Here is a 22,465-nt window from a genome sequence, read left to right as displayed (position 1 = left end):
ACTCAACAGGTCTGGCAGCATCTGTGGAAAGAGAGACAGAGTTAATGTTCTGAGTCCGAATGACTCTTCAGCGCAAAAGAGACAGAAAATGTGATGGATTATATACTGTATAAGAGGGGATGGAGCAGATGGTGCAAAATAGGTCAGCGATAGATGGGATCTAGGAGAGATTGTAACAAAGATATGTAGGGTGCAAGACAGAGGAAGTGTTAATGGCACTGTGAAGGAATATGGAAGTTGCTAATAATGATATGAAGGAAAGATATCAGAATGTGTTAATAGGAGGACAAAAGTCAATGCTAATTGAAAACAAAACCTAAGAACAAATGATAGATGACCCAGGGTGGGGGGTTGCACTGGGGCAATTTTATTTTGAAAATACTCAAGATAGAGGACAAAAGGTGACAGTTGTTGAACTCAGTGTTGAGTTCTGAGGGCTGTAACATGCCTAATCAAAATGGGGTGCCGCTGCTTCAGTTTGCGTTGGGCTTCACTCGAACATTGCAGCAGGCCAAGAGCAGTCATGTGGGCATAAGGTCAAGATACTGAGTTGAAATGGCAAGCAGCAGGAAGGTTGGGTCATGCTTGCAGACTGATTGAAGGTGTTCCATAAGCCTCTCATCCAGTCTGTGTTTAGTCTCCCCAGTGTAGAGATAACTGCATTGAGAGCAGCGAATTACAATAACCAAATTGAATAAGGTGCAAGTGAAATGCTGTTTCACTTGAAAGGAATGTATGGGGTCTTTAATAGTGAGGAGGGAGGAGGTAAAATGGCAGGTCCGGCATCTTCTGCAATTGCTTGGGAAGGTGCAGTGGGAAGGAGAGGAAGGATTGAGGATGATGGAGAAGAGGACCAGGGTGTCACAAAGGGAGTGGTCCCTGCAGAATGCTGACAGGGGTGTTGAGGGTAAGATATGTTTAATGGTGGCATCATGTGGGAGTTGCCAGAAATGGCAGAGAATGATCTTTGAATGTGGAAGCAGGTTGGGTGAAAAGTGAGGACAAGAGGAACACTATCACGGTTCTGGGAGGGAGGGGAAGGGGTGAAGACAGAGGTATGTGAAGTGGTCAGACACGGTTGAGAGCCCTGTCAACCATAGTCAGTTGAGGAAAAAGTTAGACATTTCAGAAGGATTGTTTTTGAAGGTGGCATCATCGCAATAGATGCGACGGAAGTGGAGAAACTGGGAGAATTGGATGGAGTCGTTACATGGGGCAGGGCATGAGGAGCTGTGGTTGCGGTAACTGTGGGAGTGGGTAGGTTTGTAAAGTCAAGTATATAAATCCAAAACCAAACACACCCAAAAACCACACTTTGTTTGAATCTTATTGACCTTTAGTGCAGTAAGTCCGTGACCTGAAGCGACATGACCCAAGCTGACATGATCCTCACCAACTGCACCCGGCCTTTAGTGTAGGAAGTCTCTGACCCAAGCTGGTATGAATCTCACTGATCACAGCCGACCTTTAGTACAGAAGTCTCTGACCATACTGATGTGAACCTCTTAAACTGCATCCATCTATTACCTTGGGAAGTTTAATAGTTTGTATGCCCTGTTTACCTTGTGATTTTTGTCTGCACTGTTTACCTTGCATGCCATCTCCTACAAGTAGAATTTCAGATGGAGCCACTGGTGGGAATTTGTTATGTGTACTCTGTATTTATTATTCAGTAATACTTCCTACATTTCCAGGCATTTTATTTACTTTGGTCTTTAGAAAGCCTAGGCTGAAGTGAATTCTGTGCAAAACTTTAATCTGAATTAAGCTTAACCGAGCACAGGAGGATGTGAAGTTGCCCCTAAGGAGGGCCTTCTCCCACCCATTGTCCGCAAAGTCAAGTCCAAGCTCTGCTTCCCAATCATTTCTTATCTTCTGGAGAGGCGAGGGGCCAGAGGACAGCATCAGATCATACAATCTTGAAATAGAACCTCCGTAGGTTTGAGACAATGATAAAGTCCCTCGCAATGAATTTCGAGGTAGTTGAGGAAAGGATGAACAGTGGAAACAAACAAGACTACTGAGTTCAAAATAGCGGCAAAGACTAGATTGGGGCAAATTAAATTTGGTTGTAAGCCCGTTAAAACTGGCAAAAACCCCATCTACAAACAGATTGTTAAAGTGTTCAAGTCCCCTTCCCCTCCACAAGGCAAACTCCGAGTCAAGCTTGGAAAACAAATATAAGTGGTTATTGCAAATAGGGCCCAGCAATTAAAGAATGAAAAGTTTAAAATGTTGACAACATTTTTTCCATAATTTTAAAAGTAGAAATCACAATGGGGCTTGAGGTGTATTTTGAGGGAGTGAAGCACAAACTAATGCAGGGAGAGAGGATGAGCAGCAGGAATGTGCTTCCATAAGACCCCAATTTATACTTGGATCAAGATGCCATATTAAAATCTTCTGAATATTGGCTGCCCAATAATAGTACAATAGGTTAGGTAGAGCTAGCTCACCAACCCATCTACTCCTCTGAGATACCACTGTAAAAGCACTGGGGGTTCTGCTTGTCCAGATAAATGTTAGTATCAGCTTGTTTACCGTGACAAAAAATGATTTTGATAGATGGTTAGGGAGACATTGAAGAAGAAACAAGAACCTGGATAGAATTTTCATTTTTATAGATTGAATCCTGCCAACTAAGGAAAGAGGCAACTTATCCCAGCGCTGTAAATCCACCTTAATTTTGGTGACTAGGTTTGTAGTTTGTTCCATGAAGAGTTGCAAAAGACTGTGTTATGTTCACACCTAAGTAACGAAAGACAGCACCAGATATACGAAACAGCAAAGCTTCGGGGGTAATTTAGTAATAGGGCTGACTGGAAAATACTCACTTTTGTTGATATTCAATTTGTACCCAAGTAATGAGTCAAAGTTGCTGAGAATATTCATCAAGACAGCGGGCACCCTCGGCGGGTTCCTTTGGATAGAGGGAAATACTTTGTGTGGAGAGCTAATGTGCAGGCTTGCAGTACGGTAGGTATATAGAAAGTGAATCCATGAAATAAATTTTGAACCAAACCCATATTTACCCAAATTGTAAATAGATAATCAATCCCATTCTACCTGGTCAAGAGCCTTCTCTGCATCTAAAGAGACAACAACTTTGGGGTCTGCCGAAGTAGTTGGGGAAAGTATAATGTCGAGAAGACGACACATTTGAAACATTTGGTGCCCCTTCACAAAAACACTTCAATCCTCCGATATTTTACCAGGAAGACAAGGCTCCAATCGGTATGCCAATACTATAGCCAACAGCTCCATGTCTGCGTTTAACAGAGATCACCAATATGAGCCACCGTAACTGACCTTTTTGGGTATAAGAGATGGAAGCTTGAGTCAGTGTTAGGGGCAGAAAACCATGAGACAATAAGATGCTGAACATATCTAGTGACAGGACAGTAAGCTGAGTAGAGAACTTTTTATTAAAGTCGATAGGAAACCATCAGGCCCCAGGGCCTTGCCACTTTGCATTAACTTCATGCAGTTTATTATCTCCTTCAGACACAAAGGATTGTCCAAGTCTCTAGACATGTGCACATCCACAGATGGGATATCCAAATTAGTTGGAAAGTCAGCCATTGCTATACTATCCAACAGGGGTTCAGATTTATAGAAGTTGCTGTAAAAAGAGGTGAAGGCCGAATTAATATTAAGGGAATCAGTAGTAAGATTATGGGAGGAATCATAGACTTGGGAGATAAACCAAGAAAGAGTGGCACTTGAGTTGGTGGGCCTGAAGGTGACCAAAAAAAACTCTACCCAGTATTCATAAAAAGTCAGTAAGAGTTTTAACAACACCAGGTTAAAGTCCAACAGGTTTATTTGGTAGCAAACACCATTAGCTTTCGGAGCGCTGCTCCTTCGTCAGATGGAGTGCAAATGTGCTCTCAAACAGGGCACAGAGACAAAATCAAGTTACAGAATACTGATTAGAATGCGAATCCCTACAGCCAGCCAGATCTTAAAGATACAGAAAATGTGGGTGGAGGGAGCATTCAACACAGGTTAAAGAGATGTGTATTGTCTCCAGACAGGACAGCCTGCAAGTCCAGGAGGCAAGCTGTGGGGGTTACTGATAATGTGACATAAATCCAACATCCCGGTTTAGGCCGTCCTCATGTGTGCGGAACTCGGCTATCAGTTTCTGCTCAGCGACTCTGCGCTGTCGTGTGTCGTGAAGGCCGCCTTGGAGAACGCTTATCTGAAGATCAGAGGCTGAATGCCTGTGACTGCTGAAGTGCTCCCCCACAGGAAGAGAACAGTCTTGCCTGGTGATTGTCGAGCAGTGTTCATTCATCCGTTGTCGTAGTGTCTGCATGGTTTCCCCAATGTACCATGCCTCGGGACATCCTTTCCTGCAGCGTATCAGGTAGACAATGTTGGTCGAGTTGCAAGAGTATGTACCGTGTACCTGGTAGATGGTGTTCTCACGTGAGATGATGGCATCCGTGTCGATGATCCGGCACGTCTTGCAGAGGTTGCTGTGGCAGGGTTGTGTGGTGTCGTGGTCACTGTTCTCCTGAAGGCTGGGTAGTTTGCTGCGGACAATGGTCTGTTTGAGGTTGTGCGGTTGTTTGAAGGCAAGAAGTGGGGGTGTGGGGATGGCCTTGGTCAGATGTTCGTCTTCATCAATGACATGTTGAAGGCTCTGGAGGAGATGCCGTAGCTTCTCCGCTCCGGGGAAGTACTGGACAACGGAGGGTACTCTGTCCACCGTGTCCCGTGTTTGTCTTCTGAGGAGGTCAGTGCGGATTTTCGCTGTGGCGCATCGGAACTGTTGATCAATGAGTCGAGCGCCATATCCTGTTCTTCTGAGGGCATCTTTCAGCGTCTGGAGATGTCTGTTGCGATCCTCCTCATCCGAGCAGATCCTGTGTATTCGGAGGGCTTGTCCGTAGGGGATGGCTTCTTTAACGAGTTTAGGGTGGAAGCTGGAGAAGTGGAGCATCGTGAGGTTATCCGTGGGCTTGAGGTACAGTGAGGTGCTGAGGTGACCGTCCTTAATGGAGACACATGTGTCCAAGAATGCAACCGATCCCGGAGAGTAGTCCATGGTGAGTCTGATGGTGGGATGGAACTTGTTGCTGTCATCATATAGTTGTTTCAGTGACTGCTCACCATGACTCCAAAGGAAGAAAATATAATCGATGTATCTAGTGTATAGCATCGGTTGAAGGTCCTGTGCGGTGAAGAAGTCTTGTTCGAACCACAATGTCTTCATCTTCAACAACCAGTTCTTCATCCAGACACACGGAACAGCCATGGGGACCAAATTCGCGCCTCAATATGCCAACATCTTCATGCACAGGTTCAAACAATACTTCTTCACCGCACATGACCTTCAACCGATGCTATACACTAGATACATCGATGATATTTTCTTCGTTTGGAGTCATGGTGAGCAATCACTGAAACAACTATATGATGACATCAACAAGTTCCATCCCACCATCAGACTCACCATGGACTACTCTCCGGAATCGGTTGCATTCTTGGACACACGTGTCTCCATTAAGGACGTCACCTCAGCACCTCACTGTACCGCAAGCCCACGGATAACCTCATGATGCTCCACTTCTCCAGCTTCCACCCTAAACATGTTAAAGAAGCCATCCCCTACGGACAAGCCCTCCGAATACACAGGATCTGCTCGGATGAGGAGGATCGCAACAGACACCTCCAGACGCTGAAAGATGCCCTCATAAGAACAGGATATGGCGCTCGATTCATCGATCAACAGTTCCGACGCGCCACAACGAAAAACCGCACTGACCTCCTCAGAAGCCAAACACGGGACACGGCGGACAGAGTACCCTTCGTCGTCCAGTACTTCCCCGGAGCGGAGAAGCTACGGCATCTCCTCCGGAGCCTTCAACATGTCATCGATGAAGACGAACATCTCGCCAAGGCCATCCCCACACCCCCACTTCTTGCCTTCAAACAACCACACAACCTCAAACAGACCATTGTCCGCAGCAAACTACCCAGCCTTCAGGAGAACAGTGACCACGACACCACACAACCCTGCCACAGCAACCTCTGCAAGACGTGCCGGATCATCGACATGGATGCCATCATCTCATGTAAGAACACCATCTACCAGGTACACGGTACCTACTCTTGCAACTTGGCCAACATTGCCTACTTGATACGCTGCAGGAAAGGATGTCCTGAGGCATGGTACATTGGGGAAACCAGGCAGACGCTACGACAACGGATGAATGAACACTGCTCGACAATCACCAGGCAAGACTGTTCTCTTCCTGTGGGGGAGCACTTCAGCAGTCACGGGCATTCAGCCTCTGATCTTCAGATAAGCGTTCTCCAAGGCAGCCTTCACCACACACGACAGCGCAGAGTCACTGAGCAGAGACTGATAGCCAAGTTCCGCACACATGAGGACGGCCTAAACCAGGATGTTGGATTTATGTCACATTATCAGTAACCCCCACAGCTAGCCTCCTGGACTTGCAGGCTGTCCTGTCTGGAGACAATACACATCTCTTTAACCTGTGCTTCATGCTCCCTCCACCCACATTGTCTGTATCTTTAAGATCTGGCTGGCTGTAGGGATTCGCATTCTAATCAGTATTCTGTAACTTGACTTCTGTGTCTCTGTGCCGTGTTTGAGAGCACATTTGCACTCCATCTGATGAAGGAGCAGCGCTCCGAAAGTTAATGGTGTTTGCTACCAAATAAACCTGTTGGACTTTAACCTGGTGTTGTTAAAACTCTTACTGTGTTCACCCCAGTCCAACGCTGGCATCTCCACTTCATAAAAAGTCCCCATTGACCATTACAACATATACTCAGTTCTACTTGTGGAAAGCAGATCAAACTGAGTTTGCAGCTTTATCCTGTCTGCATATAACACAGGGGTGGAGGTCATGGAATATTGATGGTCGATTCCAAAAATTGAATCCATCAATTCTTATTGTTTTAATTTTATTTGTTTGTTAATTGTTAGGGGCCAGTTCAGAAGTTAGCCTCGGCTCCAACTATTTTTGATTTTGGCATTAGTGTGAGCATAAGGGCAGCACAGTAGCAAACACTGCTGCTTCAGTGCCAGGGACCCGGGTTCGATTCCTGGTTTGGGTCACTGTCTGTGTGGAGATTGCACATTCTCCCCGTGTCTGCGTGGGTTTCCTCCGGGTGCTCCAGTTTCCTCCCACATTTTAAAAGACATGCTGGTTTGGTGCATTGACCCGGACTGTGGCGACAAGGGGAATTTCACAGTAACTTCACTGCATTGTTAATGTAAGCCTTAGTTGTGACTAATAAATAAACTTTTTAAACTTTTATTTCACTCCAGGTGTGATTCTATTGACCCGCTAAGAAGCTTTCATCAAAATAAACTTTATTTAGCAATACTGTTTAACTATAACAAAAAGAATTGGAGTAATTTTTACCAATTGAAGTACTTAAACATGCCAAGATGTAATTCTTTTAGCCTATCTCTATTAGTTCCAATTTAAGTAATATTCCTCATAGATGTAAACTCCTCTTCAATCGATTAGCAAAAAACACAGGCTGGAATTTTATTATTCCCATCTACCACAGGAATTGGAGCGGGCGAGGCGAACCATGGAAAAGTCCTTTGGCCTCGGATGGGATTTTACAGTTTTAGGACGAGTGAGGCCGTAAAATCCTGCCACAGGCTTTCATAGATTGTCAGTCCTCAAGCCTTTTAACATGTCTGGAGAGAGATATCTATTTTCTAGCAGGTTCCAGACTTCAATCTCCAGAGAGAGAGAGGAGGTACTGCTCCTTGCAAATCCAAACAGAAAACTACCTGCTTTTTCTCCTCTATAAGCCTAGCTCCTCATAGCACATGATGCACTCTTGTCAATCAACCTAATTAAACCCTACTCTGAAACCCCAGAGGGCAACCCAAAAACAAACAAAACTGCATTTGTTTAGATTAAAACAAACATTCCGATATCTAGATCAATTGTGCTTCTACATTCTCAGCATGTGGGCTGCCTGGAGCAGGCAAAGTGACACAGTAATCAGAGTTGAAGTTTAAAACATTCCCTTCACAAGAAACATGATATAAATACAGTTCTTAAAACACAGTATTGTCACATAATATTTGCATTGTAAGAAATTACGTTCCCCCGGAGAACCGCCTTGATGATATTCAACAACACTGATGGGGTGGTGGAATCAGATTTATTTTGTTTTGATACAACATCTATACAAGTGGATAGAGATTTACAAACATTTTTGTCAGATAACGAGGCTGTGTTAAATCTCCATGGAGGCCAGCTTTTAGCCTTGGGTATAAGAGTCAGGTTGAGGGAACGAGGCACATAGTCTGAGATAACAATAAAGAATATTCAGCAGCTTTAACTGTGGGGAGAAGAGACCTGTCTAAAAGAAAGCAGTCGTTGTGAGAGTGAGCATGGTATATATGAAAGAAGTAGGAAAAGTTCCTTGTGACCAGGTGAAGAAAACACCAAGGGTCAACACAACCCGTTTAAGACATAAAAGTAGAGTGTGTGTTGGATAGGCTGGAAGGGGTGCAAGTCTTTGGACTTGAATGATCCAACCTTGGATTGAAGGCACAATTTAGATCCCCCTGAACATAAGATGGTGTGTGACCAGGTTGGGAAGGGAGGATAGAAGCCATTCCAATTAGGGGCATAGACGTTCACCAACACAACAGGGGTTTAAACTATTGTATAGCGACCTCCGGGGTCTGAGATCATGTTTAAGGGGGAGAACTGTATTATTTTGTTGATTAAAATTGTCATCCCCCTAGCTTTGCCATTGAAGTTAGAATGAAACACCTGGCCAATCCATGCTTGGTGTGATCCTTAACACAGAGGTGTGTCTCCTGAAGAAAAGCATTATCAAGTGCTAAGGCTCTTGAGATGAGATCACTTTAGAACATTTTACTGGGCCATTCAATCCCCTGACATTCCATGTAATTAGTCTGATTGAGAGTCCCGTACCAACTTGACTGCCTGTGGAGGAAGACTTTAAAAACGGACCAGTAACTTGAATGGAAAAGAAAACAAGGCCAAAAGGATCCATTACATAATGAAAATGACTAAATACAAGAAGATTTTTGGTGCCTGTCAACAAAGTTGACAGTCCTTGGTTCCTTCAGATAGTCCAACAAATGTTTAAGCTCTGGCATCTTGACGGATTTTCTGGATCAACTTTGGTTTGCAACGTCACAGTCTCCTTAATTACCAGTCAGCTTGGACTCCAGCACACAGATCTTGTTGCTATGGTCTGGGTGGGCCGTCTCAAAGTCAGTAAGAGTGTTGGCGTGAGAATCGACAGCTAGACGAATGGCGTCTGGGGGAATCTGAATAGGACCCAGCAACTCTTCCAATGAATTTTTCAGCTCCAGAGCCAAAACTTAGTCTGGATTTGTCGGGATCAGAGACAAGAATTTTGCTCAAAGTTTCAGTTGCTAAAAGTGTGGGGGAGCCGGCAGCCATCTTAACTACAGCTGTCGCGGCTGGTATGCCTTTATTATTTGATTTTTTTCCCACCTGAATGTTTTAAATTCTTGGACACTTATTACCTGAGGGCTAAAATTGGTCTGATGTGGTATCAAATAGGAATATATCAGCATAGTGAAAAGTTGTTCGCAAAACGCCCATCAGGGTGTGTTTCTCCTACATCGCTCATATTTTTTGACACTTGGGCAAAGAAAATCAAGGAGGTGGATCCTCTGATGTCACACTAGTTGGATGGGCTCATTCAGCAACGTTGGCCTTCCAGAGATCAAGAAAAAGGCACCACGATATTCAAAAAATGAAAAATAAAACGGATCCCCATCACGCACACCCCCTCCCCCGAGACACAGGGAACCCCCTCCCCTGGTACGTCCCCAGCACTGCCCTCTGGCAGAGTGAACTACCTGGGCATGACGCCCTCCCACCTCAGGTATGTACTTACCTGTGCGCCCCTGCCAGGGATGGTTTGCCAGGCCCCCGTTTGTCAAAAGCTGTTGTAAACCAGGGGAAATCCTTATGTGGGGGAATAATAGAGTGGGGAAGCCCGCTATTGACATTGAAATGTATGGTAATGGCATTCCCGATCTTTCATGTTGGGAAACCCATTACATCATTGAGAGGAAGAAGCAGGGACAATCGGAATGGAAAATCCCGACGACGTAAAAGTCGTTTGGGGCACTCCTGTTGAATTCTCCGTCCCTTCTGTCATTCCTGCCTGCTGAAAACAGGGGTGGAAAATCCCCCTCCATTGAAAATATACCAAAACAGTGCATTCAAGCAAGCATTAGCAATACCTCTGATAACATTTCAATAATTTTGTAGATGTATGGAATGGAAGTGAACACATAATTAGTGACAGTACTTTTGATATTTATTGGTTTCCCTTGTGCTTTGACATTTCTCAACACAGTAAGACATTTAGCAGTTCTGCAAAACTGAACTGTAGCACTTTCCATTTTAATCTTGCTAATACAAAGATTTCCACAAATAGGCAAGGTAAGAATATTTTTTATTGCAATATTAAACAGCGCATCTTCAGCCATTACAAATTTTATAGACAACTACATGAATCACAATACATAATATATATTTTACCATATGATATTTACACATGCAGTTAGTACTGACATCATGCTACGTACCATTAGTAGTAACATTACAATTCACCTACAAAATAATAATGCTTCCTTGTAGGAAAATACATCTGAATAGCTGGAATGTGCATTATATTGCACTTCCGCAATTTAAAGTTGACTTAATTCAAGTTCAACTGGTTATACAGACACTCTTAAATGATCCCTTTTCCCCTTAATGAATAAATCACAGAAGATTGAAAACATACTGAGTGCAAGCCCTGTAAGAGCGCATATCTAAATACATCCAGAATTCTCATCACTTCAACAATAACTTTCACTTGGCTCCTGTCAGATTTTACTTACAGTATTTATTTCTAGTTTCTTGGGTGGAAGCCATGCACAAGTAAATAGTGTAACTCAACTGCATTTCCAGCACTTTAAATTCGTTTATTATATATTTATATATATTTATATATGATATGTCAGTGTTTCAAATAAAATGTCCATATATTTCATTTTGAGGAAGATTTTTGTTGTCAAGCTAAGTTTTGTCGCTGAAATGCTAAGAGACCATTTACAATCCTTGGAAAATTCATATCTTATAATTTAAAATGAAAATATTCTGTACATGTTTTGTGCCATAAGATTGATTTGGTGAATATATTTTGAAACATAACTTTACATCTACATACAAACTGAAAACTTACTATACATTCCTGAATTGTGCACAAGTAATCTGAAATGTTCCTACTGAAAAACAAAATTATGTACAAAGTCCACAATATGCAGCAAAGCTAAACTGCCATCATAATTTCCTAGTGATAATACCCAAGAACTAATGGGTTCACCTGATTTGAACTAGCCAAATACAGTAAGAAAAGAAAATGCTTTTCAAAACCGTAAATATGATTAAAAGTGCAGTAAATATACAGATAAGTAATCAAGTAGGTGCAGGGTAGTTGCACTGTACAACCAAGCATAGATTGCTAAAATATATATTTCGGTAAGCTAAAAATAGAACTCCAGTGTTCTTAATAAAAATAGTTTACAAGGAACAGGTTTTAATTGCATATGGAGTGGTAACACGCATGTACTAAATTAGCAAGAGGCAAAACATTTGGCTTAAGCAGTAAAATAATAATTAAAAAACTCAGCATTGACTTATGGCTAGTTTTAAGGAATTAGGAGTGTAACTTTTGTTGTGATGTGGTCATTAGGATTTATTAGCTGAACCAGAAGAACGTCGCAATTTCATAGACATACGACTCTTGCTAGCACGAGGTGACATTGGAGAGGCTAAGTCGATCCCGTCCGCTCCCTGTGCTGCAGGACTTTCGGCCTGCTGACTCTCTGGGCATGAGCCTGCAAGACAGTGGAAGGAAAACATTATTTATATACGAGATACTGTTGTGATTTCTTCTGTCAATGATTGCTCTTTGTAAAGAGATCTTTAAAAATTAACTCTCCTGAGACTTATTTTAAATATTTTCAGGATTTTACGGTTTTTTTGTAGTGCAAAAAGTACAGACATGTTTAGCGAATTAAATTAATTAGCTAGCATAAGCTTAGTTTTATTGTGAAAGGAACAAGGATATGCATGCTCCAAGAAAAGTAGTGAACATACATTATGTTAGGTGAGCAATCAAATCAGCCCACACTGAGAAAAGTGCAAGAGCAAGAGACTCGTTCCATGTTAGAAAGTGACTATGCAGTGTCAAGTGAACCAGTCCTGGTTTAGTAAAACATAAAAGGAGAAACAGATTTTCTTCTGCAGGGCTCTGTAGGTCAGCAGAATTCATTAAAATATAAAAATCAAACGGCTTGGGCACTACATCATTGACATTAAATCGGAAAAACATTTTTCCATTCTGGGTAGGAATAGAAATGTAGAAGGTAAAAAAGTAAAAATACATTCCATAAGATAAAACAATGTAGAATATACCATAGCAAAAATTGCCAAAATAAAATTAACAAAAATATAAACTAAACACACAACAAACTAGAACAACCAATTTAGCACACTGACACTGAACTGTGCACTTACTGCCACAAATTATAACATATCTGAAGCAATATGGAAGCTTGGCTAAATCTGTAATACAACTGATTGCAATTAAGCTTAATTAAACTAAAGTCAAATTAATTTGGACTGATGAGATTCAGTTAAGAAATCGTACTATAACAATGCCATAATTGTTAACTTCACTTTACGCAAGAGGCATATTCAATTTAGGTTATGCAACACTCGGTGCATGGCTCAGAACATATCCAAAATAGGTTTCAAATAAAAAGCAAACACCTTAGCTATGCAATTTAATTGCCATCCACTTTATGGTCCTCTGCAGTCCAAATTAAAGCATTATTTGGACTGGAAATGTAATTTAAAGAAACATATTCAAAATTATATAAATTTACAGATTGGTTCCCCTTTTAAACAATATGCAAAATAGATAAATAATTTATATCAGTTACAAGTATAATTAGGAAATAGAAATGACAGGCTGAAGGAAGTTGTTTTAAATTTTGCACAGCATACCATTCATAGCTAGCGTGAAAGACCTTCCGTTTCAAGCCTTTGCCCTTTACCTTGATGAGGCCAATGTTTTCTAGTGGAGGTTTGGGAAGAAGAAGAAATATCACAGCATTTCTTTCTTTAAAGTGAAGAAAATGAAGCAAAAAAAGTGAATCGGACAAGAAGAGGAGAAAAGGGAAAAAGAGAACAGGTGTGAGAAATGACACAAATACTAAAGTTGAAGGGTATTAATAATTAATGTCCAGAACAGAGATAATGAGCAGAAATCCTGATGCCACGCCTCACTGGCTTGTACTTGTACATCTTCTAAATAGAAGTTAGAGCTGACAATTACATATAGTGGATAAAGCCAGATATTTTGGGAACCATACTTATCTTGCATTTTTCTTAGAGTATTTAATATTCAAGTGGTATTTGATAGAAATGTGCTCTTTGATTTTTTTTGAACTTTGATTTTTCAGTCTATGAAAGATTCAGATTACTAAATGTTATGGTTAGATCGAATATGGCAGATCATTATTGACATTACACAGAAGATCCATTAAAACACTACATCCAAACTAGAAGTCTACACATTCAATGTAATCTATTAAAAAAATAATTAAGTAAGCACTGACATATAAAGCATTGACTCCTGCATGTGTCACACAACAGTAAGCATATCAAAATACCCAAATTATAGATATTACATAAAAAATAAGCCTTGAAGTGCTCCATTGGATTAAGGTTTTAATTTTAATCTGGCATTTTCAATCTGGATGTGCAGATTATGTAGGTTGACATCTTCAAGGACTGTAAATAGTAGTCAATGTTATAATCAAAACACAAAATTCTATTTTATACTTAAACCCTTGCCTCTCGAATGCACTGAACTCGACTAAGAGCATACATAAATATATACACATATTATATATATATATATATATATATATATATACACATATATATACACACACATACATAAAAAGACAAATGCAAAATGCTATGTTCAATTTAACACCTATAGGGCACAAACTGCATAGGCACTTCACGGAAGATCATTTACTGTTACACTAATAATTTCCTAATTTATTATACAGTTACTTGCACGTAGAGACAAAGACAAAATTACTCATTTAGATACATTCTTCATTATTCAAATTAAAATTTCAACTGATTTTAAGATATCAGTATGAAAAGGGCAATTGCTACAAATCCTAGTTCATTGAGATCAATTCAATTATGATGCACCATATCAGAGAGACCAATATGATAATTTTAGCTCTACAAAGTACAGAAACCAATTGATGCATTTTGATTAACTAAAATTTAACAATAGTTAGAAGCAAGGTTTTTCATCTTGGGTGGTACTGCATCTCTGAGGATATATGAAATGCACATGACATAAGCAGAGGAATATCACAATGTAAAATCAAACAGAAGAGAGAAGTCAGCCTAAGATCAAGGTGCTGAAATCTGACACATGGTAGATAATCTTTTGAAGAATGAAGACCACTACACTTAAATATAAATCTTCATTCTTAACCATCACATAATGCAAGCATCTCTCCAAAAAATAAGCTTACTCGGAACAGGAAGGATCAACTTATTTAGGATCCAAGAGAGTTAATATTGAAACTCTTCAAAACTTTGCAGCCAAATCCAAAGAATTTGTTTGGTGAAAAGTCTGAAAACTTGCCCAAGTGGCTGCCTTACAAAGCCAATATTTTCAAAAAAGTTATTAGACCAGCAAATGCTCTGTGAAGAATGTTAATTTATTCACCAAAGATGTAGACTTCATTTGGAAATAGAAATGACAGGCTGAAGGAAATTGTTTTAAATTTTACACAGCATACCATTCATAGCTAGCGTGAAAGACCTTCTGTTTCAAGCCTTTGCCCTTTACCTTGATGAGGCCAATGTTTTCTAGTGGAGGTTTGGGAAGAAGAAGAAATATCACAGCATTTCTTTCTTTAAAGCGAAGAAACTGAAGCAAAAAAAGTGAATCGGACAAGAGGAGGAGAAAAGGGAAAAAGAGAACAGGTGTGGGAAATGACACAAATACTAAAGTTGAAGGGCATTAATAGTTAATATCCAGAACAGAGATAATGAGCAGAAATCACAACACAGTATTCCATATAGCTGCATGGATAAAATATCCCATTAAATCTAACATCTCAAGCTCCTTCACTGTCCCCATCTCCAGAATTAGGTGTAGAGCTTGTTCAAAATACATAGTTCAATCTAGAGGACAGCACTTGAACACATTTTAAATCCATCTCCAAGCACAGTACACAACTTTGTTATGAACTGCAGCAATACCCAGGCAGGCAAACAGCAGACATTTTGCTTGCTGGAAGATCCTCTAACACTAAATGAGATGAATAACCAATTACCTTTTTTGATAGTATTGAAGGAGGAAAAGCGATTGGGACATTAGGGAAACTCCATCCTTTTCTTCCAATAGATCTTTAACATCCACCTGAACTATCAAACTATAGACTAGTCCTGTATTTACTGAAGAATAAACAATACTAGGCATTGAAGGCTGAAGTTCCTATGAGCTGTAGTTAGTAATTATAACTTTTACATTTTCAATGTTGAAATTAGCAGAGATTCAAAATCTCTGTCCTTGCCTACATTTTCCATTTAGCCTTTTTGCTCCATTAATTTGTAGCTCTTCCATCCCTACATACCTGCTCACCTTAACCTTGGTCTCATTTCTTCTCCCTTTTCATTATTTTAGTCTCTGCTGTCTGGACCTCATACTCTTGGATCCTCCTGAAAACCTACCACTTTGTCTGCTTTCCTCTCTTTTAAAAGCCTCTTCCAAACCTTGCACTTTGAATCTGACTACAGACAATGTCTCTTAGCTCTTCATTAACTTCTTTTGCTCTGTGAAACACTTAAGAACTTCCAAATACTTTAAAAATGTTCCATAATTATTTACAGGAACTACTCCTGATCCTTTACTCCAATTTCTTCACTATGCAGTGATAGTACTCAGAGAAACCTTTGAAGGCCAGAGTTTTACTGTGTTAACTTTGAAACCTTCAAACAAAAAATAGCTTAGATTTATATAGTGTCTAACATTGTAAAAGGAGCCAAGACAATTATCAGGAGCATGAACAAACAAAATTTGATATCAAGCCACAAAGAGAGTTGAGGGTAGAGGATGAAATATTTCATCAAAGAGGTAGATTTTAAGCAGTGTCTTCAAGGCGGAAAAAGAGGTTTGGGGAAGAAATTCCAAAGATTTGGTTTTGGCAACTGAGGGCCTACAGTGGAGTTATTGAAATCAAAATTTGAGGTGCTTAAGAGACCAGAATTGGAGGGGTACAGATATCTCTGAAGATTGCAGGGCTAGAGATGATTACAGAGATAGGGAAGGACAAAGACATGGAGGGATTTAAAACAAGATTACAATTTGAAAATTTAGGCTTTGCTTAATCAGGAGCCAATATAGATCAGCAAATGTGGGTGATGGATGAATAGGGTGGTGGGTGGGGTTGAGTTAGGACATGTGTAGCAGTTTTTTGGATGACCTCAAGTTTACACAGGGTAGAACATGAGTGACTGGCCAGAAGTGTGTTGAATAGCTGAGTCTCGAGTAAACAAAGACTTGGATGAGTGTTTCAGCAGCAGATGAGCTGAAGCAGGCGTGGAGTCGAGGAATGTTTATTAAAGTGGAAATAGGTGTCATAACGCACTACTGAGAAATTTGCTGTCGATAACAAGAACTGCAAACATCTTGCAGAATAAGCTACTGAATGAAGTGAGAGGTCTCGCACAATGCGATTAGATATAAATCAAGGCCTCAGAGGGCCATAATATCATACTTGTATTTGGGATTTCAAAATTGATACAGCTGTTATTTCACAACTGGGATCTTCCTTCATTTTCTGGCAGCAATATTACATGCAGCACCATAACTACTTCAACAACAAAAAAAACAAGTTTTATTGCTACATGGATTCAGACCACTTGTAGTATCCTTTGATATGAATATAACATACCAATTCCTTATTCCATTCCTGGATTGAGCAAGAAACATTGCTGACAGAAATAATTTTGCTAATGATCATGGAAATGCTACAGTTTATAATAAATGTGAGTATCAGTGATTTGGTAAAGAATTCACTCAAGACTTTTTACTGACAATAAATCCATCAGGATGACAGATTTTCACACAAGCAGTATGTATCAATTGTGGTTAATCATGTTTCGCAGTGATTATTCAGGTTCCCTTCAGAAGTGACTTTGCATTGTGCCTCTGAACGAATTACCTCTTCTTAAAAAGGGGAATACAAGGCAGATTATACTTTCTTTATGCACAATGATGGAGCCAAGTTCCAGATCGACTAGTATGTGCAAATAGACTAAAATAGTCAGGAGGCAGGGCTTTCCTGTTTGTCCATACACTTCATTTAATTTTTTCCATTTGTTATTATAGATCCAAGTAGCAGGCTTAAAACCCATAATGATGTCAAACACCTGCAGTGATAGTAGCCCTTGGGCATTCCATCTGTTCCTTTCAATAATCCAGCCATCAGCTGAAGGTTGCCTAGGGCAGAATGCCAAATTAAGATTGCAAATCTTTCCTTTGTGGTACAGCACGTAAATTAATCTTCAGGAGGAGATGACATCTGATCCATAGCTTCCATAGTCAGTATGGTCCAATTAGAATCAGAGGTTTCTAGTTTCCTCATTTCAGAGAATCATAGGATCTCAACACAGGGGAAGGCTCTTTGGCCATCATACTGTGGTGACTCCTGGAACAGCAGTCATACTTAGTCCCACAGAACAGGAATTGTGCTGAGTCCCACAACTATGCTTTATGGCCAAACTCTAAGATCTTCATCCTGAAATCCTTATCTAAATACCTATCAAAGTTATTTATTGAATTAGCTTTATCACCTTTTCAGGGAATGTTCTACATGCCAATAAATTGATGAAAATAATTCTCATCTCCCCTCTAGACCTTTCACCAATTATTTTAAATTTATGACCTTGTGATGATACTGTATCTTTAAGAAATGTATATGTGTCATGTTTCTTGTTTTAGTAGTCAGTTCTATTAACCGGTGCCTCTTTGTTTGTTACTGGCAGCCTCTGTTGATACTGCAAAAGCATAATTGTTCCTTACTGCTGGAATGTTTGTTTTAATCTGGATTAATGCAGTTTGGTTTTCCTCTAGTTTTTTTTCCCCCAGAGTAAGGCTTGATTAGGTTGATTGACAGGAAAAAATGTGTGACTGGGAGGGATTAGGAGTTGCTGGTTGGGTTCTTCAGAGAGGGGTAGCTTTCTCTGTCCCTTTCTCTCTCTGGATTTGGAGATTGGAATCTGCCAGGAAATAAGTCAGTTTCTCTGGAGGCTGTTGTTTAGGAGACAGAAGACAGTGCCCAGAGGGTTAAAAGGCTGAAAATCTAGCATCCACATGAGCCTGTGTGTTTTTTTGCACTTAGTCTGAAGAGGAATTTATGTGTGTGGGGTTATTGTTTACATTTTAACTATATAGTTAGCTGTTAACAATTGTACCTTGTTATGTTTAAGCATTTTCAGTTAATAAAAGTTGTGCTGATTCCTCTTATTATATTTTAACCGTGTTGTTAAATAAAGTTTGTTTTTATAAAAGCTTCCTAGTGGGTCAATTGAATCATACCTGGAGCGAAACACCTTATGCTCACCCTAATGCCAAAATAAAAATTAGTTGCGGTCTAGACTAACTTGATAATAAACCTGGAGTTACTGGTCTGGTCCCTAACAACCTTTGGTACTTGACTAATTCAACAGAAGAAATTGTTTATTTACATCTACGCATCTTAAAAACCTTTAATAGGTCACTTCATAACCTTTCCTGTTCAAATAACAGTTTCCACTTCTCCACATAACTGAAATCCCTGGTAGCATTTAATAAATCTATTCTGTACGGTTTCTAAGGCCTTTATTTCTTTCTTCGGGGACGCAGAGAGAGAAGACTGCGCTACATAGAGATGCAGGTAGAAAGTTGTCGTTGGGAATTTGGTTCAGGCGGTAAGCTATTTGCCAAGTTTGAATTTAGTCAGGCTCTGACATAGAATTTTCAACCTTCAAGTGAGTTAAATAGCCTTGTTAAACAGGGAGCTGCCGAGCAGTGGCAGTTATCTATCAGTCAGTTGAAATTAGTTGGTTCAATAAGTGTTAATTACTGTAGCAGGAAACTAAGCTACATGGTGACTCATCCAAAGCTCTATATAAGATGACAGAATTTTCCAAACTGCATGGAAATGATACTATGACGGAGTGAGATGCAGACAAGAGCGTGTAGTTGGGAATTTGGTGAAGAGGGGTAAAGAGGTTCTTCTTTTTCTACTTACTTTCAACCTCCAATTGTTCATGAGTTTTCTTCCCTTTTTTGTCTCCAAGCTAGGCAAGTGCAACTTACTAATTAAATAAGGTTCGACTGAAACGGCAGGGCTGATGCTGTGCCATGACTGCAGCATTTGGGAATCTGTGGAATGCACGGCAATCCCGGACAATGATATCTGTAGTTAGTGTCTGCAGCTTAGATAACTTTGGCTCAGAATTGTTGAGCTGGAGACCGAGTTGTGAACATTGCTGGGCATCAGGGAGGGGGAGAGTCACCCGGATACTTTGTACCAGGAGACAGTCAGACCTTTTAGCTCAGGCAGAGAATTTATCAGTGGTCAAAGACATGAGCGTGTGACTGTGAATCAGGCAGGTATGGGGAATCAGCATGTAGTAATGGAGGAGCCTCAGCCCCTATGTCCACAGATATATGAGATGTTTGTTACCTGCATGGATGAGAAAGACTGCAAGGTGGAGTGGATTAAATTTGCTGAAGGCTGCCATCTGTGATGCTGGGGATCACTGGAGGAGGCCAAGATGGATCATCCACTTGGCACTTCTGGCTGAAGATTGCTGCGAATGCTTCAGCCTTATATTTTGCACCGATGTGCTGGGCTCCTCCATTATTGAGGATAGGGATGTTTGTGGAGCCTTCACCTCCAGTGAGTTGTTTATTTGTTCACCACCATTCATGACTGGATGTGGCGGGGCTGCAGAGCCTGGATCTGATCCGTTGGCTGTGGGATCGCTTAGCTCTATCACTTGCTGTTTGGCATGCAAGTAGTCCTGTTTGATAGTGTCATCAGGTTGACACCTCATTTTTAGGTAGGTCTGGTGTTGCTCTTGGCATGCTTCTTGCACTCTCCATTGAACCAGGGTTGATCCCCCGGCTTGATGGTAATGGTTGAGTGGGGGATATGCCGGGCCATGAGGCTGCAGATTGTGCTGGAGTATAGACCTGCTGTGGTTGACGGCCCACAGCGCCTCATGGATGCCCAGTCTTGAGTTGCTAGATCTGTTCAAAGTCCATCCCATTTACCACAATAATTGGTGCCATACATGATGGAGGCGGTTCTCAATGTGAAGGCGGGACTTTTCTCCACAAGGACTGTGCAGTGGTCACTCTCACCAATACTGTTGTGAACAGTTGCATCTGCAGCCGGCAGATTAGTAATGTTGAGGTCAAGTATGTTTTTCCCTCCCCACCTGCTGCAGACCCAATCTAGCAGTTGTATTCGTCAGGACCCAACCAGCTTGATCAGTAGTGCTGCTGCCAAGCCACTCTTGGTGGTGGACATTGAAATCACCCACCCAGAGTACATTTTGTGCCCTTGCCAACCTCAGTGCTTCCTCCAAATGTTGTTCAACATAGAGTACTGATTCGTCAGCTGAAGGGGGATGGTACAAGGTAACCGGAGAGAGTGTCCTTGCCCATGTTTAACCTGAAGCCATGAGACATCATGCGGTCTGGAGTCAATGTTGAAGATTCCCAAGGCAACTCTATCCCAACTGCATACCACTGTACCACCATCTCTGGTGGTTCTGTCCTGGTGGTGGGACAGGACATATCTAGGATGGTGGTACCTAGGACATTATCTGTAAGGTATGGTTCTGTGAGAATGAGTATGTCAGGCTGTTGCTAGTCTGCTTGACTAGTCTGTGAAACAGCTCTCCCAATTTTGGCACAACCCCCAGATGTTAGTAAGGAAGACTTTGTAGTGTCGACAGGGCTGTTTGTTTTGCCACTGTCTTTTCCAGTGCCTAGTTCGATGCCAGGTGGTCCATCCGGTTTCATTTCTTTGTTGAGACTTGCTCCTCTGAGCTGTCTAGATGATGCATAGCTGATTGAGGCTTCTTTTAATTTCTTGCTCAGCCTTCGCATTGCTCTTGCATTCCTGCATTTCTTTGCTAAATGACCCTTTTTGCATTGATGATAAGCAGCATCCATAAATTTGCAATGATTAGCAGTATGGCCCACCACACTTAAACCACCCACTGCTTTCACCTTTTCGCTTGCAACCTCTTTCTTGATGCGGTGCCCTCACCTGGACACCAACATTAGTCTTTTGAATATCTCTAGTATTACTGGCAGCCATTTCCATGTCCTGAGAAATTTCTAGAGCCTTCTTAAAAGTCAGTGGCTTCCCTCAACAACTGACGTTGAATGCCGTCTCTGAGCATATCTTCTAAAGCTGCTCCAAAATCAGTGTTCTATGAAATTTGAATCTTTGAACAATCACCAAAGGCTTTAGGTTGTGGTGATTCTGGACCAGAGCAACTAAATTTGCAAATGAAATCTTCCTTGCTGAAGCCAGACTCCTCATCAACTTAAGTCTTCACCCTATACACTCAGGAAAATTGAGCATTGCTTCGCCTCATCTTCTATTCAATCTGCCAAAAAAGAAATTCTGCAACCTCTCGTCTTCAGCCCAGTCCTCGCTTCTCTCATTGAACTCACTGACTGCCCCGAACATAGCCACGGTGCTGCTAACGTGTGTTATAAACCACGCTGATGTTAAATGCAAGGGTATCCCAAAACCCAGAAGGAACACTGGTCCGTAATGGCATGTGTGTTTTTTTGGCATTATATGAGGAACGATGTACAACCCAGTGGGGAAACAGTCCAGTCATTGTGAGCAATTAGTAAGGAATGTTTATTAAAACAAAAACACGCATGACAAGAAGGACTATAATGCTCTGCGACAATTAAGGATACTGATGGCTATACACACTTTTACATGAAATTATCCCTTAGTCCCCAAACTAGTTACATTTATCTGAACTTTGAGACACCCCATTTCCCAAACAGCATCCAATATTAAGAAACACTTATGAGCTAAATCCAACAAATAATTACACAAGGTTAAGGTGATCACGTCTGGGAAATAGTCCTCCGGTTCACCAAAGGGTAAAATGGCTGCTACTCTTGGGAGACCATAGCTGCAGGTTCCTGCAGTTCTGATGTTAGCTGTCTCTTCCCTCCTCTTTTTTTCTTTTGTGTGTTCAACGGTTATACCATTTCTCTTCCTTTAGTTTTATCCCTGTGGAGT

At 41.0% G+C, this 22,465-nt stretch overlaps 1 protein-coding gene across 16 annotated transcripts in view; it reads right to left on the bottom strand.

The window, feature by feature from the left end:
- Positions 1 to 11,624: 11,624 nt before the first annotated feature.
- Positions 11,625 to 22,465, bottom strand: part of ralgapa1 (Ral GTPase activating protein catalytic subunit alpha 1) — a 244,010-nt gene continuing 233,169 nt past the window's right edge. For 11 of the 16 annotated variants that reach the window (XM_078233782.1, XM_078233789.1, XM_078233790.1 and 8 more), the window contains one exon: positions 11,625 to 11,917. In XM_078233782.1, coding sequence (XP_078089908.1) covers positions 11,769 to 11,917 — 149 coding nt within the window. In that variant the 3' untranslated portion in view covers positions 11,625 to 11,768. Of the gene's footprint in view, positions 11,918 to 13,091; positions 13,207 to 13,503; positions 13,551 to 14,978; positions 15,039 to 22,465 lie in introns of those variants that run through there. The other 5 variants (XM_078233800.1, XR_013500019.1, XM_078233783.1 and 2 more) reach the window with 5 other exon arrangements.

The sequence above is a fragment of the Mustelus asterias genome, chromosome 18, assembly GCF_964213995.1.
Source record: "Mustelus asterias chromosome 18, sMusAst1.hap1.1, whole genome shotgun sequence".
NCBI lineage: Eukaryota > Metazoa > Chordata > Chondrichthyes > Carcharhiniformes > Triakidae > Mustelus > Mustelus asterias.
Note: the sequence above shows the minus strand (reverse complement) of the source record. Positions and strands in the feature narration are given on the sequence as shown.